The sequence below is a fragment of the Bubalus kerabau genome, chromosome 5, assembly GCF_029407905.1.
Source record: "Bubalus kerabau isolate K-KA32 ecotype Philippines breed swamp buffalo chromosome 5, PCC_UOA_SB_1v2, whole genome shotgun sequence".
Classification (NCBI taxonomy): domain Eukaryota; kingdom Metazoa; phylum Chordata; class Mammalia; order Artiodactyla; family Bovidae; genus Bubalus; species Bubalus kerabau.
The window spans coordinates 112,240,639-112,254,864 of NC_073628.1; the positions used below are offsets into that span (position 1 = coordinate 112,240,639).

Below are 14,226 nucleotides of genomic sequence, written 5' to 3' on the forward strand. Positions count from 1 at the left end.
TGCCTGTCTATGGGGTCGCACAGAGTTGGACATGACTGAAGCGGCTTAGCAGCAGCAGCAGCAGCATGATTGAATAAAAACATGCTGAAGTATTAAATTCAGTATCTTAATTTTGTTTTTTAGAGCTAATATAATTAGTAAATTACAGTTGCCAAGACCTCGTCAATTATCTGAAATATTCAAAACTGAACAAAAGAATACTGATAAACTTCCAGAAAAAAGAAAAGCTGGTTAAAAAAAAAGTAGTAAGATTAATAATACTATATATATATAAACAAAAAAAGCACGAAAAATAAATTGAAAAAAAAAAACACTGTATACTGATTAGAATAGCCAACATCCAGAACACTGACAACACCAAAAGCTGAAAAAGATGTGTAGCAACAAGAACTCTCATTTATTTTTGGTAGGAATGAAAAATTGTACAGCCACTCTGAAAGGCAGTTTGGCAGTTTCTTTAAAAATTATACATATTCTGATCATAGAAGCCAGTAATCACACTCCTTGGTATATACCCAAGCGAGCTGAAAACTTCGATTCCAAAAAAACTCATTGATAGCAGCTTTAGTCATAATTAACAATACTTGAAACAACCAAGATGTCCTTCAGATGAATGGATAAACAGTGGTTCATAAAGACAATGGAATAATATTCAGTCCTAAGAAGAAATGAGCTTTCAAGTCATAAAAAAAAAAAATGAGGAAATTTAAATGTGTATTACTATGGGGTATATGGAAAATCTCTGTACCATCTTTTCAATTCTTCTGTGAACTTAAAACTGCTCTAAAAAATGTCTTTAAAAAAATATAAATACAGTGAAGTAACTCTTAAAGAAAAAACATAACTACAAAAAATCAAAAGAGAAAAGAAACAACAACATAATAAAATGGCAGGCTTAAACTCTTTTACATTAAATGTAAATGGTTTAAATACAAAATTATAAGACTGAGTCCGGCAGAGTGAATGAAAAACCTCTGCTGTATATAAGAAATTCACCTCAAATAAGTTAGTGATGCAACAAAGAACCAAAGATTCAATAGGATGCAAAACATTCTTACCACACTGTGCAACTGCAGGAAACACATTCTTTACAAGCACAAACATTTCAAAATTTAATGAACTAACATGTGACAGTGCAAATATCATACTATAAAAACCAAATTATTTTCTGGTAACAATGCAATTATAACAGAAATCCATAATTTTTTTTAAAAAAAGGTCTCCATTGGTAGTACAGTAGATAAGAATCCACCTCCAAATGCAGGGGACGTGGGTTTGATCCCTGGTCCAGAAGATTCTACATGCCACGTGGCAATTAAGTCCATGTACTATAACTACAGAGCCTGCTCTCTAGAGCCCATGAGCCACAATCGCTGAAGCCTGTGTGCCTAGAACCTGTGCTCAGCAACAAGAGCAGCCACCACAATGAGAAGCCTGTGCACAGCTACCAAGAGTAGCCCCCACTTGACACAACTAGAGAAAGCCCACAGGCAGCAACGAAGACCCAACACAATCAAAAATAAAATAAGTTAACTTATTTTTAAATGAAAGAATCCCAATATCCAAGTAACAAGTTTATCTATAAATAACCCACATGCCTAAGAAAAAGTATAACGAAAATTAGAGACTACTTTGAACTAAGGAATAACAAACAAAATGCCATACCAAAATTATTAGATGCAACTAAAAGAACTATGGCCTGAAATGTGTCTATTATTAAAAATAAAGTCTGCCTACTAATATGTATATCCAAGTTCACAAATTAGAAGAGAAACAACAAAATAAAACCAAAAAAAGTAGAAGGATGGACAATGTAATTATAAGGAGGGTAATTAAGAAAATGGAAAACAAAAATAAAAGAGAGAACATAAACAAAGCCAAAAAGCTGGTTCCTAGATAAAACTCATAAAATTGATACATCCCTGAATCCCTGACATGACCTGATCAAAACAAACAAAGAGAAAAATGTACAGCACCAATAAGCAGAGTCAGGAATGAAAGACATCACTAAAAACTCTAGCGTATTAAAAGCTTAGTATTAAGACCAATCTAATACTAAAAAATTTGAAAACTTAGAAGAAACAGACAACTCTTAGAAAAAATATAACATGTCAAAAATGATATCTTAAACAAAAATTTGAATAAGCAGTAAATGAATCAACAAAGTTTCTGCAAACAGGTCCATATAGCTTTTCCACCAAAATCTTTAAATATTCAGCCAAGATATTCATCCTAGATTATACAAATTCTTCCAGAAAACAGAAAAAGAGGAAACATTCTCCAACCAATTTGATAAAACCAACTTTATAACAAAACCGGACAAGATGAGTGTATAAAAAGTTAAAGAACAATCTTATTAATGAATATAGACGCAATAAGGGAGCCAAAGAGGGCAAACAACTGTCCTACTTATCTAGAATACAGAATATCCAGTGATAAAACTAGAACACTCCTGGGCAAATCAGGACAGTTGGTCACCCTAGGTGCAAAGTTGATTGAGTTTTTAATGTTAAACAAATAATGATCCATTTTAATATAATGAAAAAAATTACATCATCTCAACTGCACAAAAATTTTGGAGAATACTCAACCCCCACTTACAATTATAAAAAAAATTCTCTTAGGAAACTGGGAATAGAAACTTAGCTCCTTGAATGATTAAAAAAAATACCTACCAAAAACCTACAGAAAACATCATACCTAATGGTGACACGTCGAAAGCTTTCACTTTGAGATCAGCACCAAGACTAGGATGCCCCGCTATCACCACTTCTATTCATCACTGTACCGGATATCCTAGCCAGCAGAGTAAGACAAGAAAAATAAATAAAGGATATAAGGATCATAAAGAAAGAAACTACACTGTTATTATTTGCAGATGATGATGTGTGCAAAGAAAATACAAAATAATCTACAAATAAATTATTAGAATCAATGAGTTTAACAAAGTTGCTGGATACAAAAAAAAAGTATGTGTCAAAATCAATTGCATTTCTATATGCCAGCAATAAATAGTAAGAAACTGAAATTAAAGACACAGACATCACTTAGAGTAGCATAAAAATGATTGAAGACCTAAGGACAACTCTAAAATAGATATGTAAGAATAATATCCTGAAAAATATCAAAATTTTGGAGGCCATTTTTAAGGAACTATATATACAGAGAGAAATACCATGTTCAACGGCTAGAGGGTTCAATACTGTAAAGAGAGCCTCCCAAATTGATCTATGGAGTCAAAGTAATCCCAATAAAAATCACAGCAGGTATACCATGGAAATGTATCAGCTGGTTTTAAAATTTATAGAGAAATACAAAGAGCCATGAATAGCTGCAACTTTCCTAAAAAAGAATAGTAACTTACTTCAAAGTTCTAGTATTTAATACAATGTGGTATTGCCAGAAAGACAGACAAACAGACCAGTGGAGCAAAAGAGAGCCTGGAAATAGACCCCTGTATGTATGGACACATGATGTATGAGAGACGTGGTATTTCAAAGCAATGGGAAAAGGATGAACTTTTTAATCAAGGATGCTTAGACATCTGGATATTCATATGAAAAATTCCCAAGTAGATTATAGATATATGTATGGAAAAAAAAAAAAGAATAAAGGATTCAAGCAGATAATATAGCAAAATGTCTTCATGACTTCAAGTGGAGAAGAATTCTTTAACTAATAGAAAAGGCACTAATTATAACAGGCAAGACTAATAAATTTGACTCCACTATAGACAGAAACTTCTCTTCATCAAATAACATCATTAACACAATGAAAAAAGCAGCCCAATTAGAGGGGGAGAAAGATCTGCTATAGATAAGTAAATAGATAGATAGAACAAAGAATTTTTATCTAGAATATATAAGCAAACCAGAAGGAAAATCAATGAAATAGAAAAGATGCACAAAGCTTAAACCAAGTACTTCATACATACACAAAAATCCAATGGCCAATTTATAGTACTAAGTACTCAACCTCATTATCCATCAGGGAAACGCAACTTAAAACCACAAAGAGATACCAATACATATCCCAAGATGAGCTAAACTGGAAAAAGTCTATCTACTGATATCAAGTACTGGCAAGAATATAGTACAACAGGAACATTCCTACAATTCCTGCAGGAAGAGTAACCAATTCAACCACTCAGGCATTGTTTGGCATTATCTACTAAATTTGAAGGTGTACATACCCTATGACTTAATAATTTCATTTCTACATATGAAGCATTGAGATATATATTCTAATATATACCTTGATAAGATATATATATATAAGATAGTAACATTGTTTGCAATAACAAAAATGGTGTGTATTCAATTAATAGAATACTATACAACAACAAAAGGGAATCAATTATAGCCATATACAACACTAGGGATGAATCTTAACACTGAGCCAAAGAGAAGAACAAAACATTACATAAGGCAGAAGTGCATTTATATTAATTCAAAAGAAGAGACTTATAAATTAAAAACACTTAGACTTTAAAAATATAAAGAAAAACAGAGATGTCAGAATACTGACTACCTAAAGGCAAGGGAAAAGACTATACTCTGGAAAGGGTAGGCAGAGAGTTTTACGAGTCCTAGCAAAAATCTATCATTGGATCAGGATGGTAGTTACATGGATGATCACGCTATGAATCTTTAAACTGTAATTTGTTTTACAAACTTTTCTATGCTTTATTTCGTATAAAAATATTAAAATGCAATATATTTATATTCAAAATAAAACTTCAAACAAAACCAAAAGGAAACCAAGGTCCCTCAAAACTGTCCTATTACAAGGAATTAAAAAGGTACTACAAATGACCAAAAGTATATTTTAAAATTAAATTGAATGAGATGTAAGGCAAATTGTTCAAATGCTGGTACAAATTTGCACCAAGGAGACTGGCTTTTACATAGAAACTGGAGCCCTCTTGTTCAATCTAACTTTGAAGAAAGAATAGCAAGTTCATTTAAAAACATATTTGTTGAGTGCTGTGGTAGGCTGGCTCTAAGACAGCCTCCAAAGAGTCCTACCTCAGAATCCATAACCTGTGTAATTCCCTATTTGTGTGGGTTGGACCCAAAAATTTGCTTCTAATAGAAAAAACAAAACATTTGTTGAGATGTAACTTTCAAGATTAAGCTACAGAAAGCATGTGACTGCCAGCTTTCTCACTCTGAGGAAGTCAGCTGCCAGGGAGTAAGTTATCCTATGGAGAAGCCCATGTGGTAAGAATTTGGTATCTCTTCCCAACAGCCAATGAGTTAATTTGGATGCATTCCTATCCCCATAGAACCTTAAGATAACTGCTGCCCTGGCCAACACCTGGATTGCTTCGCTTGGTGAGAAACCCCGAGCCAAGGCACTCAGTTATTCTACACCAGGATTCCTGACACTAGATAGTAAATGTTTGCTGTTTTTAAGCCATTCATTCTGAGGGTAACTTGTTACACAGAAATAAATAATTAATGAAAATGCCTACTCTGTGCCTTGCATTTTCCCTTCTCCTAATACTCAAAAGAGAGTCAATAGAAAAAAAATTTAAAAAAAATTAAATCTACAATTCTAAAAGCAAGATGTGACACCTGAACAAGTAAGTATGTTAACTCTGAAAAGCAGATTCAACTGCCCTGTTAGAAGTTCTGCATAAAATCACAAAGCTAATTTCCAGAGTCTGCAAACTAATCTTGAGGGAAAAAAAAATCAAAAGCAGTAGCTGACCTCCTGGTCAATCTGTATTATTTTATAGTTATATGCTATATCCTTCTTGCCTGAAACGATTTCAAATCTAAATATGTTGCAAGCATTAAGACACTCTAGAGAAGTGTGAAAAATCTCAGAGAGAAAAGAAAACCTTAATAATTCAGATCACAGATAATAATCGGCCATTTCCTTTAATCCCCAGTTATCCTTATGCAATGGCACCCCACTCCAGTACTCTTGCCTGGAGAATCCCATGGATGGAGGAGCCTGGTAGGCTACAGTCCATGGGGTCGCCAAGAGTCGGACACGACTGAACAACTTCACTTTCACTTTATCCTTATGTTTGGACTGTTCACTTAACTGATTCATTATCAAGTAATTTCCTATGTCTTAATTTCATTCAATGAGTTCAAAGTCTAATATAAAAAGAACCACATAAAACTACTGCAAAACAATCTGATGTTGTTTTAGGAAGGGAGAAAGTATATATGAAATAGAAAAAACTATCACTTTTCCAAAGAATTTGCTATAGCAATGACGGTTGGGTACTGAATTACTCATTTTGCTTCCATATGTCATAAAATGTTCAGCTTCATTACTTAAACTATGGTTCAAGGACCAAGAGCATCATCATCTGGAGCTTGCTAGAAATGCAGACTTTTAGGCTCCAACACACACCCTCTTCATCAGAACTTGGATTCTAAGAAGATCCTCAGGTGATTCTTAAACAAATTGAAGTTGAAGATCAAGTACCCACCAAAAAAATAAGTTAAAAGTCATTTAAGTATATATAAATCTTGAATTCACAATGAAAATAATTTTAATAGATATTAAAACATATTAAAATCACAACTGCTACCTCAGCAAAAGTTAAAGGAAAATACAATCATAAACCATGTGAACAACATTTAGCTATAAAGGGAAGCATAATGTGGAAAAATCCAATCTGAACAAAGTAAAAAAAAAAAAGCCAAAAATAGACATCATGAATAGTCAAAAAGAAGTGGAAATATCGAACTAAGATAATATAAAGTTCTGGTAATGCACAGTTATCAAAATAAGTTCTCATCTTTTTATTTTCAAAAAATAATAAAGACTGCCTGAAGCCTAAAATACATGGTTATATTTTTTTGAGTGAAAATGACCTAATTAGACAACTGAAAGTAAAAATGTAAGATTTGAGTCAGTTAGGAATTTAAATATAAAACCGTTTTCAAAGTCATTTTAGCATTCTACTGAGAATATAGGATTTTGTCTTTGGTTTTCCCATATTTTGTACTATTGTGAAATGACTTTGACATGTTAAAATGCTTAGTTAGCACACTATGGTTCTAAAATTGCTAATAAAAAGTTATTTTTTAGTTACCCTGCATGGCTTACACTTTCCAAGTTCTAAATAGGTAGCTATATTTTTACTTGTTTTTCCTCTCCAGCATGCATTTTAATCATAGGAAAACTGTAACTCCTATGTTTTCTTTGAAGGGTGAAAGTTTGAGCCTAACTGTCATTTGAGCCTAACTTTCATTCTTTGTAGCTATTCTTTATAGCTCTGAGGTAATGTCATTATTTTCAAATCTACAGAAAACATTTTAACTCATGTCTAAAAAGGGATTTTTAACATATCAAGTTGCAAAGGTAAAAGAAGTTAAATAACAAAGCTTAAAAAAAAAAACAAAACTCCTGAAAACTCAAATGCTTTCCAATATTTAAATAAAATTTTAAGCCTGTTGTGCTTTCACAAAAATGGGGACAAAAATGTCAAGAATCAACAATAGTAAAGAAACATTATGTAAAACACACAAAATAATATACCTCTCTCTTATTTCTTCTTGCAACCTTGAGGAATTCCATAAGGATCTGTAGTTGGGCTGCATGTGATTCCTATAATAGAAAATTATAATTGTTCTTTTAAAATACAACTTTGAATTCAAAGTCTTCTTTAACACCACAGTATAATCAGTATGAAGCAACTTTATTCATCCATTTAAGTTAGTCTCATTTCTATTTTGTCAATTTCCTACTTGCTAATTGGTATTTTTAAAAGCAAGCCATTATGGGCTTCCCTAGTCACTCAGTGGTAAAGAATCCTCCTGCCAATGCCGGAGACACGGGTTCAATCCCTGGTCCAGGAAGATCCCACATGCCATGGAGCCACTAAGCCTGAGCGTCACAGCTATTGAGCCATAACTACTTAGCCCACACACCATAGAGCCCATCACCGTGACAAGAAAAGTCACCATAATGAGAAGCCCTCAGACCACAACTAGAGAGTAGCCCTTACTAGCCAGTCAAAATTTGAAGCATCACTGAGGTATCATACATACTACAAAAAAGCATGGCCAGTTTGGCTTGCAGGATCTTAGTGCCCAGACCAGGGACCACTCAGCCCCTTGGCAGTGAAAGCAGAGTCCTAACCACTGGACAGGCAGGAACTCCCCACTTCACTCTGAATGAACTGAAACTAGCTCAAGCAACAAGTGAGCTCCAACTCAGCTAAATTCCTGATCAGACCAAAGACGTCAACCTCTTATCCTTGCTTCCTGACAAAGGAAAAGCCAAGACCATTCAAGAAGAAAGTATTAACCAGTTTAGTCTATCTATACTGCTCTTGAATATAGAATATCTAAGACATAATTTTAAAATTACAAGACATGAAAAGAAGTAGGAAAGTCAAGAGAAATAAACAGGCTAAAAGAATATATTATTCTTTAATATTATTTAATATTTTTATATTATTTAATATATTATTAAAGAAAAGAAAAAATGGACATGAGTGAAAAAACAGACAATTACAAAAGAACTGAAAAATCAAAGTGCAAAGAAATGAAGAATACAGTCTGAAATAAAAAAAATTAAAACAAAATAACTTCAGATAAAGTTAGGAACAGATGGACAGAACCGAGGAAAGAAATAACGAATTCAAAGACAGGTCAAAAAAAAAAAGAAGCACCAGAAAAATGTGGGATAATATGAAAAAGAAAACATATGATTGAAACCCTAAGGAAAAGCAGAGAGTACAGGGCTGAATAATGTTCACATGTTCAACAAACAGATCCTCTTGTTCTGTGAAACACAACCAGAATAAATATTTTTTAAATGAAAGCTAGGAATACCATAGTCAAACTACTGAAAAACCAATGTCAAAAAGAACATCTTAAGAGCAGCTAAAAAGGATACACTATCTTAAGGGGAAGAACAGTAAGAATGACTGAAAACTTCATCAGAATCAAAGAAGCAAACAGAAAATGAAAATATATCAATAAGGTGCTAAAAGAAAAACAGAAAACTAGACTTCTATGAAGATCAAACCTATCAGCTCTACAAGAAACAGAAGAAATCATACAGACAAAAGGGAAATGACTCAGACGGAACCTCAGGTTTACAAGAGAAAATAAAGACATCTCAAATGGTAAATATATTGGTTCAAAAGGGTCCTTTTCTATCCTTTTTAGCAACATATCTTCAAAAGACTAGTGACTTTTCAAAGCAAACATAGGTGGAGTTTATAACATTTATAATTTGAATCACAAAAGGCAGGAGCTTGGTAAATTGAAATACTATGAGATCTTACATTTTCCAGGAAATGGCATATAGTTGACCCTTAAACAACACAGGTTAGAACTGCACGGGTCCACTTATGCACAGCATTTCTTCAATAAATACAAACTATAGTACCACATGATCCACAGTTGGCTGAATGCACAGATGGTGAACTGTGGATGTGGTGGGCAGATTATAAAGTTAGATTCAGATTTTCAAATTCACAGGGGTCAGCATGTCTACTTACTGCATTGCTTAAACATCAACCGTGTATTTAATGTTGATTTGAATAACAATGTCCTGGAACTGTTACACTATAAACTCAAGGTTGATTGTGAAAAGTAAAAGAGGAATTCTATAATCTTTAGAGAAACCACTAGAAATATAATAATTGTAAGCAACATGCAAAAAGCAGAGAGGATAATATGCTAAAATGAAATCCTGGAAACACAATGCTCTCTAAAGAAAGCAAGAAAGAAGAAACAGGAAATAAGGAAAATATGGAAAACCAGAAAAATACAAATGTGGTGAGCTCAAACCTAACCACACCAATGATCGTATCACATTTAAATGAACTTAAACACTTGAATTAATGAGCTTATTCAGTTCAGTCGCTCAGTCGTGTCCAACTCTTTGCAACCTCATGAACCGCAGCACACCAGGCCTCCCTGTCCATCACCAACTCCCGGAGTTCACTCAAACTCACGTCCATCGAGTCGGTGATGCCATCCAGCCATCTCATCCTCTGTCGTCCCCTTCTCCTCCTGCCCCCAGTCCCTCCCAGCATCAGAGTCTTTTCCAATGAGTCAACTCTTCGCATGAGGTGACCAAAGTACTGGAGTTTCAGCTTTAGCATCAGTCCTTCCAAAGAAATCCCAGGGCTGATCTCCTTCAGAATGGACTGGTTGGATCTCCTTGCAGTCCAAGGGACTCTCAAGAGTCTTCTCCAACACCACAGTTCAAAAGCATCAATTCTTTGGTGCTCAGCTTTCTTCACAGTCCAACTCTCATATCCATACATGACCACTGGAAAAACCATAGCCCTGACTAGACGGACCTTTGTTGGCAAAATAATGTCTCTGCTTTTCAATATGCTATCTAGGTTGGTCATAACTTTCCTTCCAAGGAGTAAGCGTCTTTTAATTTCATGGCTGCAGTCACCATCTGCAGTGATTTTGGAACCCAAAAAAATAAAGTCTGACACTGTTTCCACTGTTTCCCCATCTATTTCCCATGAAGTGATGGAGCCAGATGCCCTGATCTTAGTTTTCTGAATGTTGAGCTTTAAGCCAACTTTTTCACTCTCCTCTTTCACTTTCATCAAAAGGCTTTTTAGTTCCTCTTCACCTTCTGCCATAAGAGTGGTGTCATCTGCATATCTGAAGTTATTGATATTTCTCCCGGCAATCTTGATTCCAGCTTGTGCTTCTTCCAGCTCAGCGTTTCTCATGATGTACTCTGCATATAAGTTAAATAATTCAACTACATACAGTTAAGAGACACACTTTTATTTTTATATTTTTTTTACTATACAATAAGCTTTTTTATAATACAAATTTATTTTAATTGGAGGCTAATTACTTTACAATATTGTATTGGTTTCGCATACATTGACATGAATCCGCCACGAGTATACCTGTGTTCCCCATCCTGAACCCCCCTCCCACCTCCCTCCCCATCCCATCCATCTGGTTCATCCCAGTGCACCAGCCCCGAGCACCCTGTATCATGCATCAAACCTGGACTGGTGATGAGTTTCACATATGATAGTATACATGTTTCAATGCCATTCTCCCAAATCATGCCACCCTCGTCCTCTCCCAAGAGTCCAAAAGACTGTTCTATACATCTGAAGAGACACATTTTTAAAACATTAAGGCAACAATAAAACGGAAGTACAAAGATACAGAAGAATATACCACAGAAATGCTAGTCATAACTAAACTACTTAAGCTATATTATCAATAACATAAGAAAATATAAAAACAGACTTCAGAACAAGGTATATTTCCAGCATTAAATGTATACAATCTATAGTAACAAAGGAGATGATACATCCAGAAAACATCACAATCCTAAACATGTATGTACCTAATAATGAGCTTCAAAATACATGATCCAAGAATCATAGAAACCAATGAAAAATAAATAATCAAAAATACTTCTAAAAAAATCCCTGGCAACCCACTCCAGTATTATTGCCTGGAGAATCCCACTGACAGAGGAGCCTAGTGGGCTACAGTTCACAAGGTTGCCGAGTTGGACACAACTGAAATGACTTAGCACACATCAATAACTGATGCAGCAAGGAAAAAATAAATATCTGAATAAGAGTTCCAAAGAATAGCAAGGAGAGATAAGAAAGCCTTCTTCAGCTATCAATACAAAAAAATAGAAGAAAATAATAGAACACGAAAGACTAGAGATCTCTTCAAGAAAATTAGAGATACCAAGGGAACATTTCATGCAAAGATGGGTTCGATAAAGGACAGAAATGGTGTGGACCTAACAGAAGCAGAAGATACTAAGAAGAGGTGGCAAGAATACATGGGCTCGATAAAGGACAGAAATGGTGTGGACCTAACAGAAGCAGAAGATACTAAGAAGAGGTGGCAAGAATACACAGATGAACTATATAAAAAAAGCCTTCACAACCCAGATAATCACGATGGTGTGATCACTCACCTAGAGCCAGACATCCTGGAATGTGAAGTCAAGTGGGCCTTAGAAAGCATCACTATGAACAAAGCTAGTGGAGGTGATGGAATTCCAGGTGAGCTATTTCAAATCCTAAAAGATGATGCTGTCAAAGTTCTGCACTCAATATGCCAGCAAATTTGGAAAACTCAGCAGTGGCCACAGGACTGGAAAAGGTCAGTTTTCATTCCAATCCCAAAGAAAGGCAATGCCAAAGAATGCTCAAACTACCGCACAATTGCACTCATCTCATACACTCGTAAAGTAATGCTCAAAATTCTCCAAGCCAGGCTTCAGCAGTACGTGAACCATGAACTTCCAGATGTTCAAGCTGGCTTTAGAAAAGGCAGAGGAACCAGAGATCAAATTGCCAACATCTGCTGGATCAAGAAGAGTTCCAGAAAAACATCTATTTCTGCTTTATTAACTATACCAAAGCCTTCAACTGTGTGGATCACAATAAACTGTGGAACATTCTTCAAGAGATGGGAATACCAGACCACCTGACCTGCCTCTCGAGAAACCTGTATGCAGGTCAGGAAGCAACAGTTAGAACTGGACATGGAACAACAGACTGGCTCCAAATAGGAAAACGAGTATGTCAAGGCTGTATATTGTCACCCTGTTTATTTAACTTATATGCACAGTACATCATGAGAAACGCTGGGTTGGAGGAAGCACAAACTGGAATCAAGATTGCCAGGAGAAATATCAAAATCCTGAGATGTGCAGATGACACCATCGTTATAGCAGAAAGTGAAGAAGAACTAAAGAGCCTCTTGGTGAAAGTGAAAGAGGAGAGTGAAAAAGCTGGCTTAAAGCTCAACATTCAGAAAACTAAGATCATGGCATCTGGCTCCATCACTTCATGGCAAATAGACGGGAAACAGTGGCTGACTTTATTTTTTGGAGCTCCAAAATCACTGCAGATGGTGACTGCAGCCATGAAATTAAAAGACGCTTACTCCTTAGAAGCAAAGTTATGACCAACCTAGACAGCACATTCAAAAGCAGAGACATTACTTTGTCAACAAAGGTCTGTCTAGTCAAGGCTATGCGTTTTTCCAGTAGTCATTTATGGACGTGAGAGTTGGACTATAAAGAAAGCTGAGCGCAGAAGAATTGACTCTTTCGAACTGTGGTGTTGGAAAAGAGTCTTGAGAGTGCCTTGGACTGCAAAGAGATCCAACCAGTCCATTCTAAAGGAGATCAGTCCTGGGTGTTCATTGGAGGGACTGATGTTGAAGCTGAAACTCCAATACTTTGGCCACCTGATGCGAAGAGCTGACTCATTTGAAAAGACCCTGATGTTGGGAAAGATTGAAGGCAGGAGAAGGGGACGACAGAGGATGAGATGGCTAGATGGAATCACCAACTCAATGGACATGAGTTTGGGTAAACTGCAGGAGTTGGTGATGGACAGGGAGGCCTGGCGTGTGGTTCATGGGGTCACAAAGAGTCGGACACGACTGAGCGACTGAACTGAACTGAACTGAATATTAACAAATGCTACATTCACAAAGCACAACAGGTAACACACTGTTTTTAAATGAAGGTGAACATTTAACAAAACATAGACCTTATACTGAGCTATAATAAAATCCCAATAAATTTCAATGGACCAAAAGCAAGCGAATTGAACTTACAGGCTAAAATGCAGTGAGAAAGATAAGAATTCCTATTTCAAACAACAAAACATCAGGCTAGTTATAGAATGGATGCATGTCAGACAAAGGACCAGAAATAATACATTATCCCCGGAGCTAGGTGGAAAAAACCTCGAAATACACAGGCATCAGGAGGAATACTCTCAAAAAGACTGCCTCGCAGTGAGGCAAAATTAGCTAGACAAAAATCTATTATAGTTCTCCCTAACAGAACTTAAAACACAAGCTTCAAGAGAATCAAGCTATTTTGAAAATACTTAACTACCTGCCAGAACAAAGCTTAGGAATGTGTAAAGGAATACAAAATTAACAATATTAAACATGGTAAAATGTACAATTTCTGGCATCCAATCACAAAATTAATAAGCATGCAAATAAGGAAATGTTGCCCAAAATAAGGCGGGAGGGGGGTGGGGTGGGGTGGAATCCATCACTTAAAACAGAAACAACAATGACACAAATAATGGAATAAGGAAACACAGTCATAAAAAGGTCCTACAAGTCAACACAAAGCATAAGGAGAGACAATGGAATATAGAAAATAGCAGTGAACTTGACAACAGAAATAGAAACTATACAAGATGAAGGAGATGGGGTAAAAGATAAAACATAAGCAAGCAGAGCT

The 14,226-nt window shown here is 35.5% G+C and overlaps 1 protein-coding gene across 6 annotated transcripts in view; it reads right to left on the minus strand.

The window, feature by feature from the left end:
* Positions 1 to 14,226, minus strand: part of COP1 (COP1 E3 ubiquitin ligase) — a 236,665-nt gene that overhangs the window by 167,621 nt on the left and 54,818 nt on the right. For 4 of the 6 annotated variants that reach the window (XM_055582738.1, XM_055582741.1, XM_055582737.1 and 1 more), the window contains exon 6: positions 7,510 to 7,578. The exons of the other annotated variants lie outside the window; for them this stretch is intronic. In XM_055582738.1, coding sequence (XP_055438713.1) covers positions 7,510 to 7,578 — 69 coding nt within the window. The remainder of the gene's footprint in view (positions 1 to 7,509; positions 7,579 to 14,226) is intronic. 6 annotated transcript variants of the gene reach the window in all.